The sequence below is a fragment of the Galleria mellonella genome, unplaced genomic scaffold, assembly GCF_026898425.1.
Source record: "Galleria mellonella isolate WM207_F2 unplaced genomic scaffold, CSIRO_AGI_GalMel_v1 utg300, whole genome shotgun sequence".
Classification (NCBI taxonomy): domain Eukaryota; kingdom Metazoa; phylum Arthropoda; class Insecta; order Lepidoptera; family Pyralidae; genus Galleria; species Galleria mellonella.
Window position 1 is genome coordinate 2962044 of NW_026442068.1, and position 20248 is coordinate 2982291.

Below are 20248 nucleotides of genomic sequence, written 5' to 3' on the forward strand. Positions count from 1 at the left end.
TCAACATCAAAGATATTGAGAAAGTGGATATTTTTATGCTACAAGGCTACTTCCGCCTTCAATCTACTAACACGGAAAGCAATAAAACAGTCTTTTCAAACAAGCACTTTCAGTAACTCGTTTGTCAAAATATAAAACAGCTGAGACAGCAACAAGTTATGTTTTATTCGAGCATCGAGCTTGCGGAATCGCTTAGACGCTCAGTTGGCGAATGGCCCTCAATGAAACGCCTTCAAACGGGGCGCACATTTGTAACTTAGAAACTTCATCACATTTATCAACAACTTACACAATATACCTTTGAAATGTACGAAAAATGTCACAGAAATATGACCCAAACACTTTATGGGTGGCGATTAGTGAATGCAGCGAGGGAAACCTGTTCAACGTTTACCCCGAGCTACTGGCTCAGCTGTTGCTGCAGGAGGAAGCAGCAAGACAAGAAGGCGATACTAGTGAAGCAGAAAAGCTTGTCCTTCCAAGCGACAAAGAATGGAGGCTACAGCAATATTTTTATCTGGTCGACATGCAAAAAACATTGGAATTGGAAATGTAAGTTACTTAAAAAAGAAAAAAGAATATTTATTACCAAAAACATTTTAACTACATAGTTAAAATTATTATTTTATTTATTTAAGACAAACAGACAGCTATGACAACATATATGACTCACAATTAAATGATAAAATGTATTAGCCAATAAAGTTTACACAAATGCATAATACAAAGAAACGTACAAAGAGAAACAATACTATTGAAAACTACAGCAACATTATCTATAACAAAGTTTAGAAATGAAAATATGTACTAAACTATATTTAAGTGCAAATATATAAAATAAAATTCAAAAGAGGACTACCTGGGAAGTACGTAACTTTGCGTCGACACGTTCCTACATTTGAATCACCAATGGGAAACGGTTTATCATGACTGTACTCCTAACTACATCGAAGTGGAATAGAAAAGTTATTGGTATATTTAATTTCTATTTATTGTAGATTTAAGTGGAAGAATGAAATTATTCCTTTTAGAGTATCCAAGCTAACTGAGAGGTTATTTTCTAGTTGCTTTTATGTTTATGTTATTTTAAGTTGATTTCCTGGTCTCTTCCTGTTTGAGTTTAACGACACAGTTTTTACTGTGTCGCTAAATTTATTATTTTTAATAAGAAAAAAACGACAATATCAATCGACACAAAATTACCTTATGATCAACCATATTGAAAAATTGAAACATTTAAAGTCGGTTCAAAAATATCAACGTAATTGCGTTACATATAGCAAGAAAAAATAGAATGCAGGCAAATTTAAAAGATACTTTTGAAGTCATTTAAAAAAGAAATTCCTTTTGATAAAAAGGAGTAAATACTTTTACGCAGAAAATATAAGAATAGCTTTAAGTAGTCTTATTTATTTTCATGCTATTGCAAGAATTCTTTTAGACTGTAGTACCTATCACGTTGTCTGACCTGCAAGCCCAGGTAACATGTGGAAACATTGGAACGACCGTGACCTGCCCATTACTAGATACTTATATACACAATACATTTTGTGCTCACGTCATTTCATACATATAATCAATATAGAAACCTTTATGTAAATGCCATTTCAATACGAAGAAGGCGAAAAGAATCTACTGAATCTATGAACTTTTCTACGAATAAACTATAATTATATATACACATTACAAGTTTTTTTTTAGGTCAAATAACAAGAATAGAAACAGAAATATTGGTAATAAGGATTTTTTAATTGGTGAAAATATTTGTAACTTTAAAAAAATCCGCCTACGTACCCTATTAGTTTATGTTAATTTGGGTAACAGTGAAATAATTTGGCAAGATTGAAACTAGATAAGTTGACCCATCATGAATACAGCACGCCATCATCCTCACCTAAGAACCGGAATGGTCATGCACAGTGCGGTTCAGAAGAGCTTACTTATGGTTTCCAGAAGGAACCACTTGGAGATCGAACTGACAAAATATATTGCTAGTAATAGGACCACTAGGGGGGAAAAGAATTGTTAGTAATGGAGGTTAAAAATCCCATTGCTAGCAATATATCTAACCAGGGCGACCTCCACGCGATTTCCCCTGGAAACTATCATGGTTAATTTCTGATGAATTCATCATGATGGGCTAACTGGCCTGTTTTCATTCTCATCGATCACCCTTCACTAGTGCTCCGCCAGTGTATCCCGTTAGCGCAGGCGGAATTGCCAATTTATTTTCATCCAACCAAAAAAAATAGGACCACTAATCTTCCTCAGGTAATGAAGAATACAGTGCAGAATGTTTAGATACCAAAACAGATGCGAGTAACAAAATATTTAATTTTATCCCAGTACATAAATAATTTAAAGATAGGTACTAAATAATATGAAAATAGCATTTCTAACTATCTTACTACTTATCTAGTTATTTTTATTTTTATAAATTATAATTTTTATCGATTCAGGCCAAGATGTCAAGTCATTAACAATTTATTTAAATGAATAAAATAAATTAATTTCATAAACCTTTTTCAAGATAAAAATTGAATTTTATCTATTTCGTTATGAAAAGACCTTGCTATACTTAAGGGGTTTAAATTTGTTGATTATAAATACATACAGGATAAAACTCGAAATATACTGAGCAAACTGATCCATTTTTTACGAGGCCTTTTTTCTTATCAACGTAAAAACTATTATATCTCCCTACAGTGGTGATCAGGCAAACTGATCTCCACTACGATGTAATTAAAGTGTACGATATTATATTTCTAAGAGTACACCAATTGGAGGCAAGCAAAAAAAGCACCGCGATTTAAGCAACCAATACACATTTAAATACATATAAATTTATTTAAAATCGGTTGGACGGTTTCGGAAATTAGCGTTAAAATTGTGACACGGGGTTTTTTATATAATTAATATTTTATAAGTTACGAGTTGAAGTTTTAGAATAACAACAGAAACAAACTTTTTTGTTTTATTTGCAATTTCAGCCAAGAATTCAAGAATCAAACCATTTCAATATGTCATCTGTCACATAATTAAATTTAATATTGCTAGTTTTATCTATATAGATATATAAGTTATATAACTTATATATTTATTTTAATAGTTTGAAATAAAAATTATCTTATTCATTTAATACATTTACTTAACAAGAATATGGTTATCATAAAAATGGGTACTTCATATATAAATTTACGCTAAATTTGTGTTGTGTTTTTGTACGATGGATTTACTAGTTACATGAATGGATATGTTTATCAAAACTAAAGAACAAGCAATAATGTAAGATCTTTTTAATTTTATTATCAGAAACAATAAATGTAAAACTATAAGAACGCTGTAACCAAGTGGTATATATACAATCCTGACTTATATACCCCAAAAATCACACATTCAAATCTGCCCGAGACCAAATAAAGGTAAATAGTATCTAAATTTCTGACTGACTTTCTGGTGTTGGAAAACATCGTTAATAAACCAAAGTACATAAAGTGAAGGCAGCGCTAGCTTGTCCTATGCCACATTGGATTCCAACGTAATACGAATATAGTCGACGAAATATGGACATGCAGACTTTTTTGTTTACCACAGCGACATGACAAATGCCTCTAATAAGAGGTGATAGATTCCTGATGGGGTAATCACCCTATCAGGAAATAAAAGTAATGAGCAAATTATTTTAATAATACAATAAAATAGTAACTGAACTTTATCTGTACATGGGAGATATTTGAAAAAAATAAGGAGTTCAATAAGACCAATAGATGACAAAACAATATAATTTTTTTTTTAAATTTTGTCTGTCTGTTTGTTTTAACGTCTAGCAAAAACTATTGAATTAAATTAAATGCGGTTTTCACAGTTGTAATCCTGAAGGTCTAACTTAAAAACTGGTAATGTTTTATCTAGATATGGTCCATTTCAGAATATTCCTACTTCTTAAATCCACGTGTATGAACTGGTAGACAAAAACTAGTTTATTATATACATACGGAAAAAACAAGTCAATGATAATGTGTAAATAGACACACATATATAAAATCCATCTTTAAATTGATATTCACATAAAACTTCTTTTGGGAGCTTTTCTGAAATCTCATGGCCATTCTCTATAAAAAATTAAAACAAAAATTAATTATTGTTGTCCCTAATTATTATCGATAATAAATTATTCTAGAGAGATATGTTTATTTACACACAGTGATCTATACAGCTTTGCTTTTTTTTTTAATAGAATAAGTTTTTAGGGGGAGACGGGATTGTTAGTAATGGGGATTAATAGCCCCATTACTAGCAATATACCCTGTCAGGTCGACCTCCTCGTAATTCCCCCTGGAAAACATCGTGATTGATTTATTGTTAGATTTGTCATGGTGGGCTAACTGACCTGCTTCATTCGCACCTATCATCCCTCACTGGTGCCCTGCCTGTGTATACCGATAGTGCAGACGGGGTTACCTTTCCATTTCATCCATTAAAAAAACAAACAAAAAAAATAGAATAAGTTTACTTAGCTTAACTTTAACCAACTTCAAAAAGAAGGAAATTCTCAATGTCATAATATTTTTTTATGTTTGTTACCTCCTAACTCTGTCAGTTATAAACCGATTTGGTATTTCTTTTTTCTCGGAAACGATATAATTACAGATTGATCCAATAGAAAGTTTATCAAAAACAGTTTAGTTTTTAAATCAATATAATTGAAGTCAGGTTTTTTGTGAATCTTAATATAAAATTATTTACTTTTTATTCCCAGGGAAGAGGATGGCGATAAAACCGAAAAACCTATGGAGGATCCACCGGAGGAGTGGGCGCCGTGGAAGTTGGTGGTGTCCGTCAAGAACCCCAATGCACCGCCGCCGGTCGCTATCAAAACTACTCCCGGACCCGCATGGGACATCGGACAGGTCATCTCTAAAATCACTCATATTTTATTTATATTTATACTTATAATAGCTTTTACCCACGACTTTGTATGCGTGACTGGGATATGTGAAGAAGTCTATGAAGAATATACGCTACTTTTTATCCCGGTAAGTAATACCAGGATAAAAAGTAGCGTATATTCTTCTTCAACCTATAGGCACGTACGTGTACTCGTATATTAAATTTCACAGTGATTGGTTAAAGCGCTATAAGGTAACACACAAACAAATTCTCCATTTATAATAGGTATTAGCACAGATAATATAATACTATTTCCCCTGTTTTTCTCGGCGTAGCAATAGTCTACTTTTTACTTACGACTACATGATTCCACGTTCTAAATTCAATGTGTATAATTAAATGTAATATGCCTACAAATTATCAACAGTGTTTTTTGTCACAATTGAATACGCTGCTTTTTTACAAAGCAAAATGGAATTGACATTATTTTTGAATCTCACTTGAATCACATTAACATTGCGAACGGCTGGATTTATTCAGGTTCTGAAAGCGGGTCATCTGCTGTGTAAACCACCGATGAAAGTGAACTTTGGGGATGAACAGGAAATGAGATGCGTCTATTCTCTCATCTACGACATATTTAGATGTAAGTTAAATTTTAAACTATTTCAATTCTTAATCTACATCTATTCTCAGATCAGTGGATTCACCAGAAGGCTTCGATAGGCTGCGTAGGCTAGGGCAGCAAATTTGAGGTTCATTGATAGAAAAATTATGATTAATATAATTTAGAACTAGAATATTGAATTAGATCGGTAGGAGCGGCAAAAATTAAATAGCCTACAGGTGACAAATTGAAAATACTCCACTATTCCTTTACAGGATATCTTCACCAATTCTGAAGTGTTTTTGTTTTTTCTTTTTCCGTCAATAAGGTTTACTATTGTATCGAAGTCAAATAAATTTTGTCTCGCTTAAAGTACCTTTTTCCACAAAGCAAAATTTAAAATTATATATATATATATACGAGGTTTGTCCGGAAAGTACGTATAAAAGTTTTTTAAAAATTTTATTTTACAATTATTCAGGTAAATCAATTTTATCCCCTTCAAAGTACTCCCCCTGTGACATAATGCACTTGTGCCAACGCCGTTTCCACTGTGAGAAGGCTCCTTGAAAGTCCTCTGGTTGTAGGTTTCTCAGCTGCCCCGTCGTAGCTTTTTTTATCTCATTTATGTCCCCCAAATGCCGCCCCCGAAGTACCAATTTGGTTTTTGGGAACAAGAAGAAGTCACACGGGGCCAAATCCGGCGAATAGGGGGGGTGTTCGGTCACCGTAATGGAATTTATACTCAAAAACTCACGGACAACAAGAGAGGTGTGGGCAGGGGCATTGTCGTGGTGAAGAATTGGACGAACTCGTGCCACACGAGCTTTGAGGCGTCTGAGCACATCGACGTAGAATTTTCCATCAACTGTCTGGCCTGGAGGGACGAATTTTGATGGACAATCCCCCGAACATCGAAAAAAACAATCAACATTGTCTCGGCCCTCTCTGAATCTTTTTAGCCACTTGTGGACGGTTGGTTCCTTCACAGCATCATCCCCATAAACTGTTCTGAGATCGGCAAAAATTTCACGGCCATTCTTGCCGAGTTTCGAGAGAAACTTGATTACGACGCGCTGCTCTTCAACGGAAGCGGGCTCCATGCCGACGGGGTTTCGTTAAGAGGTAACTTCACAGATGGCGTGACAAGCCCGCACCGCACGGCGGTCAGACCAGAACTGAAGCATTGTTAGGGACATAAGGAAGGGGTCCTGCGCTTATATATATATATCCGGACAGACCTCGTATATATATTTTTTTTCATAGATTTAGTCAATCTATAAACATTGCGAACATTTAAATGCAAATTCTTAACACCTAAAAGGGGATTTATAAATTTGATATGAAATCTTAATATCATTTATACAGATATGTAACTATATTTTACTTTTTCACTATTTATCTATCATCTAAAGGGCCTTGCAGGCCCTGTTCTATGTATTTATCATTTATATATAATATACAATGAAGATTGCATTGCATCAAAAGATTCACTGAAGTGGGCATATACCGCAATGCCATTAAGCCTTCTCGCTCTTATCAATTTTAAAGAGTATCGATTCTTTAAGTCATAAAAGTACGAAAATTTATAGGTTATTACTTAAGTTTTTTTATGGCATGCATACAAACATATTGTCTGTCTATAAATCATAAAAATTCAAAAAAATATATACTTATATTGTAATAAAAGGCGTCTCCTAAAACCCATTTTACATGAAGTCGGGTGTCACGAAACTGATATAAAAGTTGAGCCGCTAGTAGGGTTACCATGAGTCTTTTTTTGTAGGTACTATGTAGATATATCGTTACGTATTCATTTTGATTTACATGAAGAGGTTTACTTATATAAATACAAGTACATATAAGTTATGTTATATATAATTATGTATTTATTAGTATATACTAATACATACGAGTATATGTATAACTTCTTGTCAAATATCGTGAGTCTAAATCAATGAGAAGTACCCTATAGGTTTTGATTCCCTTGCAAATGTCAATATATGCATTATAGACGATCATATTTTAATGAAACGATATGTTGACTTAGAAGTTTGATTTTTGCACAGCATCAAGGGGTTGCAGACTTGAGTGTTTGATATTAATTTCGGTTTGATATCTAAACGCAATCCGGAGGAATCTTGACTGTCGGGCAACAAAGTAATCCTATAAAGGATCCATTTATCCTTTTGAAGTACGGAACCCTAAAACTCGACATTACCGATTACGGATGCATGAAGCCATAGTCTTCAGAAACGAGAACGTATGAAGGTGCTATTGGCATTACAGTGTACTCTGCTTTTTTTTTAATGAATGAAAATGAAATAGTAACCCCACCTGCGCTATTGGTATACACTAGCGGGGCACCAGCGAATAAAGATAGGTGAGGATGAAAGCAAGTCAGTTGAATCATCGTGATGAATTCAACATTTATTAACCACGATAGTTTCTAGGGGGAACTGCGTAGAAGTCGACCTGATAGGGTATATTGCTAACAAGAGGGCAGTTAGACTTCATTACTAACAATCCCTTTCCCCATACACTCTGTGATTGTTGTCCATGTTGTTATTCACATTTATAGAAGATACATATTTCATTTCATAATAAGATTCACATTTATAGAATACCTCTGGTATTGCAGGCGTTCATAGGCTACGGTAACCGCTTACCATCAGGTGGGCCGTATGCTTGTTTGCCACCTCAGTGGTATAAAAAAAAGATAGTTACCACTTTTTATTAGTTGGATAGTCCGCTCGTTTGTCATCCTAAGGGTAATATCGTGTAATTCCAAATACCATGACGTACTCTAAGTAATTATAGTACAAGTAATACTTAACTGGTAGAGAGTGCCATACAACATCAAGCTACCTATTTGTACAAATTTTTATTGTACAATAAATAAATAAAAATAATTGTCCAATATTCAAAATTTGTATTATGGCGACCCTAACACGTATTGTACCACAAGCTGTAAATTACCTCACGCCACCATCAAAACTAGTTTACTATCGTTCTATGGCACTGTTTAACTTAGCTTTCGCGAAGCCTACGCGATTATTTGTCGCGATAAATGAGCACCTGAAAACTTTCTTTATTCCCAAACCTTGTGCAGATTGATACAGCAAGCGTGTGTTGAGTAGAGAGATATATTGGTAATAAATATAATATATGCACTACCATATGCGATGACATTTAGTATCCTTCTCTAGTCCTAGTGATTACTTATTAAAATGTTTTTACGAGAGTTCTCACTTTCCATTAGGTGGGCCGTCAGCTTGTTTACAAATTCTCAGTAATATAAAAGATTCGATTATATGTACTCATACTTAGTATCATGTACGATTAATTATTTATTTTTACGACTATAATTCCACATGGATATAGTCAGAGGCATAATATCGAATTTTGCCGTTGCATTAAGCATAGCAGATTCTAACATAATAGGGAGATAAAAACATACCATGAATTTCCCCCCTGTGTGACCTTTCTGTGACCATCAAAGTAATTGAAGTTATATCTTTACCATGTTTCCTTAAGCCAAAACTCTGCCACAACTTCACAATCTTTTGGGTGGAATCAACTTTATTATTTTTAGTTAGCTTTGGCCCTCAATTTACACGGCAATAAAAAACTAGAAGTTACGACTTAATGGGTACGATAGAAAATATTTGGCAATGTTTCCAGTTTAGTGCTGAATGTATTTATTTAGAATTTCTACCTTTACTCAGTTGCTAGCTATAAATCTGTTTTTAAAACTGTAAGGTCTTCGCCATATCGTAAGTATAGCAATATTGTATTTTTATATAAAGAAAAAATATTAATGATATTACCTATAGAGGGAAGTCCTGAGATTGCTAAAATGACCACTTCAATGTTGAATAATCTTTTTTATTTCTATAATAATTATTAAAAACAGTTGTTTTTCTTCTTTCCATTAAAATTCATGAAACAAATCTTTTAAAAACCTAATTTTTCCCTATTTTTTTTTTATTAAAAACTTATTAATATTTTTTTTTAATAAAAATTACAATCCATCTATAAGATTTATCGATAAACAAACAGGACTTGTCTATGTATTTCTTTTTTAGATATTGGAAAAATGGAGAAACAATTTCCCTTAGACATACCTACCTATTAACATATTAACTGTAATTTACTGTGTTTATTATTTTTACAAATGGTGCAATAAAGTTTAAAAATTACAAATAAATATTAAAGATTTGTATTACAATATATAAAAAAAATATGCGCTTTGGTATAAAACAAGATCATCTAGTAGAATATAATACATACTGTATGTTTAATAAAAACGATATAGAACTGTAATATCGACACGGCTGGTACCAAACACTTGCATGCTTAGAAAACCTCTATACGAGTATATGTAAACAAATTATTCTGTATAAAACGTACCACACCTGTCATGGACAACTTATTATTTGAATAGAAATGTTTCTTTATTTATTGCGAGCTCTTTACTTATTCATCAGACTCAGCACTTCAGTTGTGTTTGTTCATTTCATGTGAATTTTACGTCTAGGTATCTATTATATAAAAATATATTTGTTTTTTTTTTTTCAGATAAAACTATTTTAGAACAGGCCATTGAAGATGTCGATTTCTTTGGGGACTATCCAGAAGTAAGTTAATTTACAGAAAAAAAATAGGTCTTACTTTATAAAAGTATACTATTACTTTCTTACTTATCATCTAATTTAGATTCTAAGATTTAACTTAATAAGTAAGGACCATAAAATGTTTTCCGAAATTTCGGAGACGGACAAAACATAAATTTGATGTTAAAAGTACATGATACTTACCGTTTAAAAATATTTGAAATGTTAAAATATCGTTCCTTTGGATTTTTAAGGTAGGATTTATGGAGAACGAAATGTTAAGCTCCATTTACTAAGCCGATTTCGGTATGAACAAAATCACGACATTGAGTCCGAAAATTCGGAATTTTATTTCATGGTAGTCCCCCTGGTTAAAATGTTCGCATTGACGATTTTTTGAGAATACGAGTAACTAGATTAAAATACTTTTCGTCATCAAATTTACATAATTCCATAATAACATCTTCTTCTAATTTAGAAAAGCTCGTGGCCGAAATTGATCTAAATTAGACTCGAACCTAACACCCCGCAAGCTACAAGTCTATTATTGCACTATACAAGTTGTTATTATTTTAAACAAAAAAGAAATTGACTTGTAACCGTATTATGTTTTTATTATCGAAATTTATGTTAAAACGAAATTGCTATGGAAAGCTGACATAAGCATCTTTTTAACCATTGTCATTGCGTTCTTGAACTTGTAAAATTGATGGTACTTTTATTCTTGGACCGGCATCAAGGTTGCATATTAGTAAGCCGTAATCAAATCGCTATAACATTCAGTTAGGGTAGGTTCGACAAGACAAAAATAAATTATTGCCCTATCTAACTCGCATTATGCCAATCTCGTGACCGAAACCATTTCTTTTTCAAATGTTAAAGATGCTCAGCTCACGAAAAATAAGCTTTATATTTATGACAAGCTATTTGGGTGAACGAAAAGAATCGGAATTGCTAGTTTTCGGGGTCGTTAAAGTGGATCCGATTAATCATTATAATCTACCACCAGCCATGGCGCTGAAGTCTTCAACTTAGACGCCTAATATTGGGGTTGAATGATAAGGTTCGCGATTTAAACATTTTCAAGTTAGAATTTATAAGTAGAAAGAAGATTAAGTTGTACTTATAAAATTAACTTATGTGTATACTTAGTTATTTAATAATTAAAAGAGTTGGTAGGAAGGACAAAACTCCTATGAGACATTTTAGTGGTTCCTAATTTGAATCGAACAAAGCGTACCTATGGAAAAATAAGACCAAAAAAGACGTACTCATTAGAAAAATAGAGGAAAAATGTCATTATAAGAATGTTGCACATTCCTTTTTTTTTTGTTCAGTTCGCAAATCATCGACACGCAGTCTGGTTATTTCTAATGGAGCTTGCTAGACGACGGTGGGGCGCAAGAGCAAGGACAGAACTTGAGAGAGCCACTCGCCTACTGAACGAGTACGGATATCCATTCAAAGAAATTGAAAATACAATTTGGAACCAAAGAGTGCACTTTGCTGCTGCCATCGCGAGAATACGAATCAAGAATAAAGCATTTTCGTAAATATTAACCTCTACCTAATTTGTTTTTTGAACATTTTGAGCAACACAGAATATCCGATTCTTGAACTTTCCTTACATCAAACCACTTAAATATGTATCACTGATTATAATTGGATCGACTAACATTGATAATAGAAAAACGCTAGTAATTAAAATCGGCGTCACTTTTATTTTTCCCGTTTTCCTTCCAGTTTAGTATTGATTGACTCATCCCCATTAACAAATATTTTGTAATTAATTTATTTAATAGGGTTTTACAACTATATGTATCCTACGCAATGATAAAAATATTTTTGTTTGAGAAATTATACACTACATAATCTCCAATGTTGAATGCTTACATAGAATGTATTTACATGTTTTTCTGCATGTTTAACTCATGTAATACCTAAATCTACAATTCATCTTGCAGGTTGTCAGATTTACTGCCGCCTCATTTACGCGAGGAACGTATATCGGCGTGCGTTAATAAAGAAACTGTCACGGGCTGGGTGAATACCTTCAAGGCTAAGTAAGTTCACGAGATCTCCTATTTTGATAACAGAGTGTCAAAGTAAGTTCATTGCCAATAACTTTTATAGCACTCTATTATTCTACTAGCTTTATAAAAATAAAAGTTTAAATAGATTTTGGCTCTGTTAGTCGGATTGTTTGGTACATAGGTAGATCATATCCGGGATTAATGCACAGGATATTTTTGTGCTGATTCATACAGACAAAATTGTAAATAAAATTAAAGTTTACTACTAATATATAATATTTATTATTATTATATGAGCCGTCAACTATCCACTGCTGAACATAGGCCTTCCTCATAAGGAGAGTTTTGCCAGTAGTTGCCACGCTTGGCAGGCGGATTGGCAACCGTAGTCAGGTCTTTGGTGATGTTTAAATATAGACACTGTTGCCCATCTCTCTACCATAAGTTATCTTAGTCGCCTTCTACGACGCCCACGAGAAAAGAAGGAGTGGCCCATTCCATGCCGAAACCTACACGGCAACATATAGTATGGTTTATAAAAAAATGAGAAATAACGCGAACATTTAGGTAAACCATGATAATTTACCTTAATTACATTTTGATCAGATTACACCGGCCGTGGTCATGAGTGGAAAGGTCAAGATAATTCAGGTAATTATCATAGTTTACTTAAATGATCGCGTTAAAAAAGTTAATACATATATAGTATAATAGAGAACTTGAATTTTTGTTGCAGAAAAGTAGCATTGTTTGTAAAAAGACTTCACGAATTGGGTTATTCGTATAGCAATTCTCGTCAGCTTTGTGCCGGAGAGTATAGATTTGATCGCGTGTGTCCAAGGTTAGTAATCTGCCAATAATATTATTTGTATATTTAAAAAATAATACCAAACAACAGAGCTGATAAGATCACAAAATACCCAGCTATTATTTTAAAGAAAACGTAATTTAATATTTTATGGAAGCCAAATTTATTTTATACTATTGTTGTAAAAGTTATAGAACTCCCACAATAAAGTTGCCAAAGGAATACTACACAAAAGTTGTCTGCTTAGCACATATCTGTTACTAAGCAGCTGTACTGGCATAGCTGTTTTGGTTTGAAGGCCGGGATACGAGAATGAATAAACATATCTCAAAGTTTTCGAATCATACCCTTCATCGGTAGTAATATAGTATTGTATAATGTGTATGAATGTAAGCATACAACCTGTCTCTGTCACCTTCGTGGTATAAAAAAATTCATTTTATATTGAAACAGGTTTATTACACTACGTCCGCCGGAAAGCATTAGCATCGGTCAACTGGATTTGGTCAAAGAAGGAGTTATAGTGCTACAGGTTAGTTTTTATGTTTAGGTGCAAATACTATTTCTCTATTTAGTACACATTTAAAATATTAAATTTAAAGAGGCTTTTTAGAGGCACGTTGCTGCCCATCCCTCGCCCTCCTTTAGTCGCCACTTATGACATCCACGGGAAAGGAAGTGGTGGCCCATTCTATGCCGAGACCATATGGCGTCCACAATGCATTACATATCTGACTTTATTTCGTCATTATCATCATATTAACTATCCACTGCTGAACATGCCGGCAGCACACCTGCAATGCCGTAGGTGTTGTGGGTGACCATGGGCGGCGGTAGTCATTTACCATCAGGTGAGCCGCATGCTCGTTTGCCCCCTGTGTTGTAAAAAAAAAAACATAAGCCTCTCCCTTCAGAGGTTTTGCCCTTTTGGGGTAACAGCAGTTAGGCTTTAGAGGTGTTTTAAGAGGGACGCCCACACTCTCCCTTAGTCGTCTCTTACGACACTTACAGGAAAGGAGAGGGTGGCTTATTCTTTGCCAGGACCACACGACCACGGATTTTATTTCCGTCTAGTATTATGGCACATCATGATCGTTCTGAAAAGCTGCTGTTACCTACATCTTGAGAATAAATAAATTTGATCGTAATATTTAATTACTAAATAATTGATTAGGAACGTGAATTCTGCGAGGGTGCATCGACGCTGTGCAGGGCTCTTCGAGCAAATTCGTTGCGTGGAGTTGTGGCCCAGACGCATGCGTCGTCACCTCGGTGTTCAGCGTACCTGGCTGCGCAGCTTCGGGAGCTAGCTGCTGTGTTAAAAGCCACGTTGCCTACCGCACCAGCTACCCCCGAGTTGGGCAAATTGGTCGTATTCGGCGCTGGGGATAAGTGAGCATACCTTTTTTTTGCTACGGAGTACCTACTATATTTTTTATGGTACTTAGAAAGGCAAGCAAGCATATGGCCCACCTTATGTACCGTATGCAGTTACCGTAGCCTATGAACACCTGCAATATCATGGGCATTACGTGCGAGTTACCTACAATATGCTTTGAAAAAAAAATACTTCAATTGTGATGAAAGATGAGATATTTGTGATACCTTATATACGTCGAAAATATTTAAATTTAAAATGTGGGCGGTCAGTAAGGGACGATAACTATTATTGTGTCGGAATGATGCCTAAAAGATAGCCTATACCCAGTAGTAGGTTAATATGAATTGATTAGAAAAAATAATTTTGTAATAATTGGTACTCCATAAGAGTAACTATATAGTTTCATTGTTAAAGAGGATGCTAAAGATTTTAACCCTGTAGAGTGGAGAGCTACGTGTGTGCACTTCGAGAGCTCGGTATAGAAGCGTCCGAGCTACTGCATTCGGGTGCGGCGGTACGCGTGCTAAGCGAGGCGGTCCACTGCGACACACCGTCTGTGGCCAGCGCACTCGACGGCGTCGTGGCCGCGCTCGCCACGCCGCCCAACTCCTACTCCGCGGTCACTGACCCCATTGATCTGGTCTGCGGACGAGGTGGCGATTTAGCCATGCTTGAGGTGAGTGTTGTATAACGACAGTGTAAAGAAAGCGGGAGCGGAGGGATTGTTAGTAATGCGGACTACCAGTCCCATTGCTAGCAATATACCGGGTCAGGTCGACCTCCACGTGGTCCCTCCTGGAAACAATCGTGCTGAATTCCAGGTGTATTTATCACGATAGACTAACTGACCTGATCTTTCATTTTCACTTATCATCCCCCACTGGTGGCCCGCCGGTGTATACCGATAGCGCAGGTGGGGTTACCATTTCATCATGATCCATTAAAAGAAAGTGCAAAAAGGGCGGAAAAGATTGTTAGTAATGAAGTCAATTCCCATTGCTAGCAGTATAACCATAAGTTCGCCTTCCGCGGGATATGAATCAAAAACATTCGTAGTTAAGTTGTTGCGATATACCAACTAACTTGACTTCATCCTTCACTTGTGCTCCACCAGTGAATACTGATAGCGCAGCGAAGTTACCATACCCATTTTCGTCACATTAAAAATAATATAATAAAATTAAAAATTTTAAGTAACCCCCGAACTGAAGCTCTTAATACTCCTGAACAGATCTTCATAAATTGTAGTTAAAAATCCTCTCGATCAAGCCAGATTTCAAACTTAAAACCGCATTATAATCGACCCATTTGTTTAGGAGCTACGGATGCCACAGACATACATAAAGACACCAAAAACTTATAACACCACTTTTTTTGCGGTAGGGGTTAAAGAGATAGAGGGATTGCAAAGAATGCACTTTGTTAAGTCAACCTTTAAGCGGTTCCCGGAAACCATCGTAGTTTATTCCTAATAAATTCGTCCCGATAACTTGCATGTACTAAACCGATTTATCCTCGTCAATAAGAGAAAACAAGAAAGCCGCTACTTTTGCATCCAAAAGAGAAGAATCTCCATCATGAATGTTAAGAACCAATTTTGGTAATTTTTTTATGATACCTACAATAGCAAACAAATTGATGGCCCAACTGATGGAAAGCAATAAACGTCGCCTATAGACAAGATAACAATATCTTGTCTAAAGACTATTCTTTGAATGCCAATTCATGAAATACACTGATATTGACCACCACCTCATCCATTGGCATTCCTGAGAACTAGTCCAGCGAGAACAACTTTTTATCTCCTCAAGAAAAATTAATGACGAACAGATTCAAATAAAAGATTTCTGTGAGAGGAGGAAGGATTATCCAATATTATATGGTTACAGGTCTTGACAGAGTCCGAGATAGATGCCCAAGGCAAAGCTCGAGTACAATCTATCCTTGAAGAACAAAAAAAGACACTTAAAGTTCTGTTATCTAAACCTCAAGTAAGTTTCAATTTTATAATTATGTTACAAAAATTATAACCAAAGAGTTCCATCTAATTATAAACGGCTATTGCAATCTATGGAGGCTTATAGCATCAAAAGTCACATGCGCATTGCCGTCTTTGGAACTTATCAATATTAACTATATGCTGTTTAAATAACATCCTAGTTTAAGCAATATAAACATGTTTTGGGGTCGTATCGGCAAAAATAACAGTTTTTTTTTTTTTGGTCATGTATCTTATTATTGTATCTTGTTCTTTTATCTATTTTTTTTTTATTGTTATATGTGTGCTAAATATTCAGAAAAATATCTCTCTATTTGATATTTCAGATTCAGTTGGTACTGTATGAAACACATTCAGCTTTAGAGGCGGAGAACCAAGCGCAAGTGACAAGAGCCGTCGCCGAAGCAAATCGTCTCGCGAGAGAACGACATACGTTGCTTAAAAAGAAGAACAAAGAACGTCCACATGTGAGTGCAAATATACCTAATCAGATTCAAATAAATTGTCACAAATAATTATTATAAAGCATAAACAGAATATTTTGCTGAGGACGAATCTACCTGATCTACTAATTCTTCTACTAATTCGATAGATTGAAACTAGATTGCGGGATGAATGAGATGATAAAGGAAGTAAATGTTAAAGTAGACGAAAGATGAAATGTAGGTATAAAAATATATAAGTAGGTACTCAAATTTATCTGTCTCTTATACTATTTACGGTGTTATGTAGCTAGATTTCAGATCATACATAATTTGAAATCAATTAATAAAAAACTGGTTAACTACATGCAGATCTATGCTTCTTTTTTTTTTATCATAACATATATTAACTCCTGTTCACTATATAATACACCTAACAATATCTATAGTATGTAATTATACTCTATACCTTTTTTTTTCATGCAGAGTCCAAAGAAAGACGTTGAAGCTGTCGATTCATCAACTACTTTGGAGAATACGTTATCTCGATCGGACTTAGATAAAGACGGCCAAGATGATACTTCATCCTCCAAGAGACCTCCATCAGATTCTCCACCTTCTACAACCAGAACAAAAACAGAGATAAATGATGATACGGTACTAAAGAAACAAGCAAACAATGTAGACGTGGCCTCTAGACCGGGCACTACTAGAACAAGACCTATTCCCGAAATGATAGACAATGACCAATTTCCAAGAGACCCGGACAAAGATAATCCTGATGTATATGTAAGTTATTATAATATAAAGTGAGAAATGAAAATACTAATTATTTTAAATTCAATAAAAAATTTTACTATAATTACGAGTACTATGTCTGTATGTCTTACTGTATCTATGTAGGTGCCAAGCTGTGATTTATTTGAAATAAGGAATCTGCCAAATCTGGGGAACGGACTGGATATTAATTACATTCTGGATAGAGACGGTTGCTACCTCGGTCTAATTCAAAGAAAGGTTAGTAGTTAAATTTAAACATATTTATAAAATACAGTAAGTACCTATTATGTAGCCTTTACGGATCAGATTTAGGTTGTCATTTAAACGACTTAGGTGTAATCGTGCTTAGTTAAGTAACACAACGGTAGGTTGACCGCAGGAGATCACCCGGCTCGACGCTAAGTATATGATCCGTGTGGCGGAGGAGCGCGGTCTCTTCGGACCATCACAGCAACCGCCGTCGACACGACGCAAACGTGAAACGGCGGCCACTCCACTACGGCGCCGGAAAAAAGCCAATGGATTTGAGGTATTTGCAAATAGTTCAACTGATATCGGAAATTTCTGAAAAATACTACATGGATATATCTACAGGTGTAATTAAAACCATTGTCATGTAACGTCAGAATTAGTATCCGGCTCGAAGGACTATTTTATGTATCTACAGTATAGATTTACTTATATCGCTAGTTTACGTAAAGGAAGTACTAAACTGTTTAAAACTATTTCTGATACTTATTACTTGATTGGTGTTTGTACCTAACGTAATAAGATACCTAGGTAAATAGGTACCTAAGTCTACTCAGCCACATTTATATTGGAAGAAATATTTTTTAAATTAAATTTTTCGAAACAGTTTCAATATCATTGAAAGAGACTAGTAACATGACTTTAATGTTAATAAAATTTGTAAAACTGTACGAAGTTGGAGCGTGTAGCGGCACCGACGTATGCATCGCTGTCACGGTCGTCGCGACGTGGTAGTGCACCTGCGTGCGTGGGCCACGGCTGTGCGCTCGAGCATGAGCACGAGCACGAATGCGAACAAGAGCACTGCCACGAGTATCAGCATGACAACGAGTTGAAACGCGTGTGCTCGCGACACTTGCGCCGACAAGCCGCTGCCGCTGCGCACTCTGCTGCCGCCTGCACTTGCGACGCGAGGCACAGGTAAGTACGACATACAAATCTTCAAGTGAAGCCGCAAGTATATTATATCTGATGTATCTGTCTACCATAAGTAATAGACGCGAAAAGTGCGCACGGTGATATATATCTTCTTATATTCGTCCGTCTTTCCTTAATTAATGTGTGTTTGTATGTGCCTGTGACATACGCATGTGTGTGTGTGTGTGTGTGCTTGTGCGTGTGTGTGTGTGTGTTTGTAAAACATCCTGCGCGACAAGTTGTCGTCGCATGTTCTATCGTCCAAGGTCGTGTTGGCGACTGCCATGTCACATAACGACCGCTAGTATGCACTGTTTAACGTAAATATACTGTCCAGATCGCGTCCATCAACCATGGCAAACATAGTCTCTCTAATCTGTGTCTGTGGCTGAAGGACGCGTCCGATAGTATATCTACCGCTTTAAAGCGACGAATGCTTGATATTTGCAAAAGTAACTGAGCTGGGACGAAATGCAGTCGTAGAATAAGAAATCAATTTGCCCAAAGTCAGCTCAGAGTTATTTGCAAACTAATTCAATCTTAGTCTATTTACCACCTACAAGTATGTTTGTGTTGTAGACTCCAGAAGCGGCGTGCATCAGCGTGTGCATCGTCGCCACCACGGGCGCCGTCGCCACCGTGCCGCCGCCCGTTCCCGCTCGTAGTGCACGACCTGCGGCTAAAAGCCGTCGCGCCCCACAAAATCCTCGCCTGATGTATCTCGCCCGTAATCACTCTCCCTCTGAAGTAACAAATGAATCATTTTACCAAACACTAGCCTCCTAAACAGGTAAAATAATCTTTTCTATTCCTGATTAAGACTAGTTCAAAGAAGAAATTAATACATATAGAACAATTTAAAATAATCCTTAATATTTTGACGCTCGAATACTGTACGTTCATCCAGAGGAAGAATAACGAATTCCATCCACGCGTGTCATGATCACTTTAACTATTATTATTTATATAATAAACATAGCCCTTTAGAATCCACTTGTTATCCACGCAACGTAGTTTGATTAATTTACATGTTTACGCTATCATAGACATGATATAGAAAGAGCACGTTCAACATCTCGTTCTTTTTCATGCGTACAGTGACGTAAATATATCCTAACAAATAAATTCGACTCTTGTCAGCTAAGTTAAATGTGCTAAGTTAAGCCCTGCAGAGCTTAACTTAGCACATTTATAATTTGTACGTTCTATTATTCCTCTTATACCTATTTGAGAGATGAACATGCTTTCAAAATTTTTATCTATTTACATCACGGATCTGATACCCTGGCCAGTCGCCTGATTTTCCCTTCCCTGAACTAAATATAAATACGAACAATCTAGTGAGTAAACTAGCATCATCCATATGTGCTTGTGTTTCTGTAAATAATATGAAAATGTAATATAACAACAAATCCATTACTAATTTATGAAAATATAATTGTAATATAGTCATTACAAACAATGTTTAGCAATAGAGCTTTAAACAGTTCTTAGCGGTAAAAAGTTCCTAATGTTTTGGGTATTATTTTCATCGATATTTATACA

General features: G+C 35.3%; 1 protein-coding gene across 3 annotated transcripts; it reads left to right on the forward strand.

Annotated features, from left to right (window-relative positions):
* The first annotated feature begins 216 nt into the window (after window positions 1–216).
* Window positions 217–20237, forward strand: LOC113523479 (uncharacterized). Of its 3 annotated transcripts, none has more exons than XM_052895636.1 (17): window positions 217–552; window positions 4760–4910; window positions 5431–5536; window positions 10079–10137; window positions 11451–11662; window positions 12078–12176; window positions 12883–12987; window positions 13408–13486; window positions 14129–14346; window positions 14777–15011; window positions 16225–16326; window positions 16661–16801; window positions 17243–17545; window positions 17660–17773; window positions 17916–18065; window positions 18462–18706; window positions 19283–20237. In XM_052895636.1, the coding sequence occupies exons 1-17, from the start codon at window positions 317–319 to the stop codon at window positions 19416–19418; spliced, it is 2691 nt and encodes an 896-aa protein (XP_052751596.1). In that variant the 5' UTR covers window positions 217–316; the 3' UTR covers window positions 19419–20237. The 3 variants fall into 3 exon arrangements, 2 of the variants coding, with proteins under 2 accessions (XP_052751596.1, XP_052751597.1); XM_052895637.1 differs by lacking the exon at window positions 217–552 and adding an exon at window positions 3088–3285; XR_008252930.1 differs by lacking the exon at window positions 19283–20237 and having other exon boundaries at window positions 17905–18065; window positions 18462–18600.
* The last annotated feature ends 11 nt before the right edge of the window (window positions 20238–20248 follow it).

Excerpts from the sequence above, each read along its gene's own strand:
- LOC113523479 (XM_052895636.1), top strand. The coding sequence starts at position 317 with ATGTCACAGAAATATGACCCAAACACTTTATGGGTGGCGATTAGTGAA. Across the intron at positions 4,911-5,430 it reads CCGCATGGGACATCGGACAG|GTTCTGAAAGCGGGTCATCT; the intron begins GTCATCTCTAAA and ends GGATTTATTCAG. Across the intron at positions 17,546-17,659 it reads AAGATAATCCTGATGTATAT|GTGCCAAGCTGTGATTTATT; the intron begins GTAAGTTATTAT and ends GTATCTATGTAG.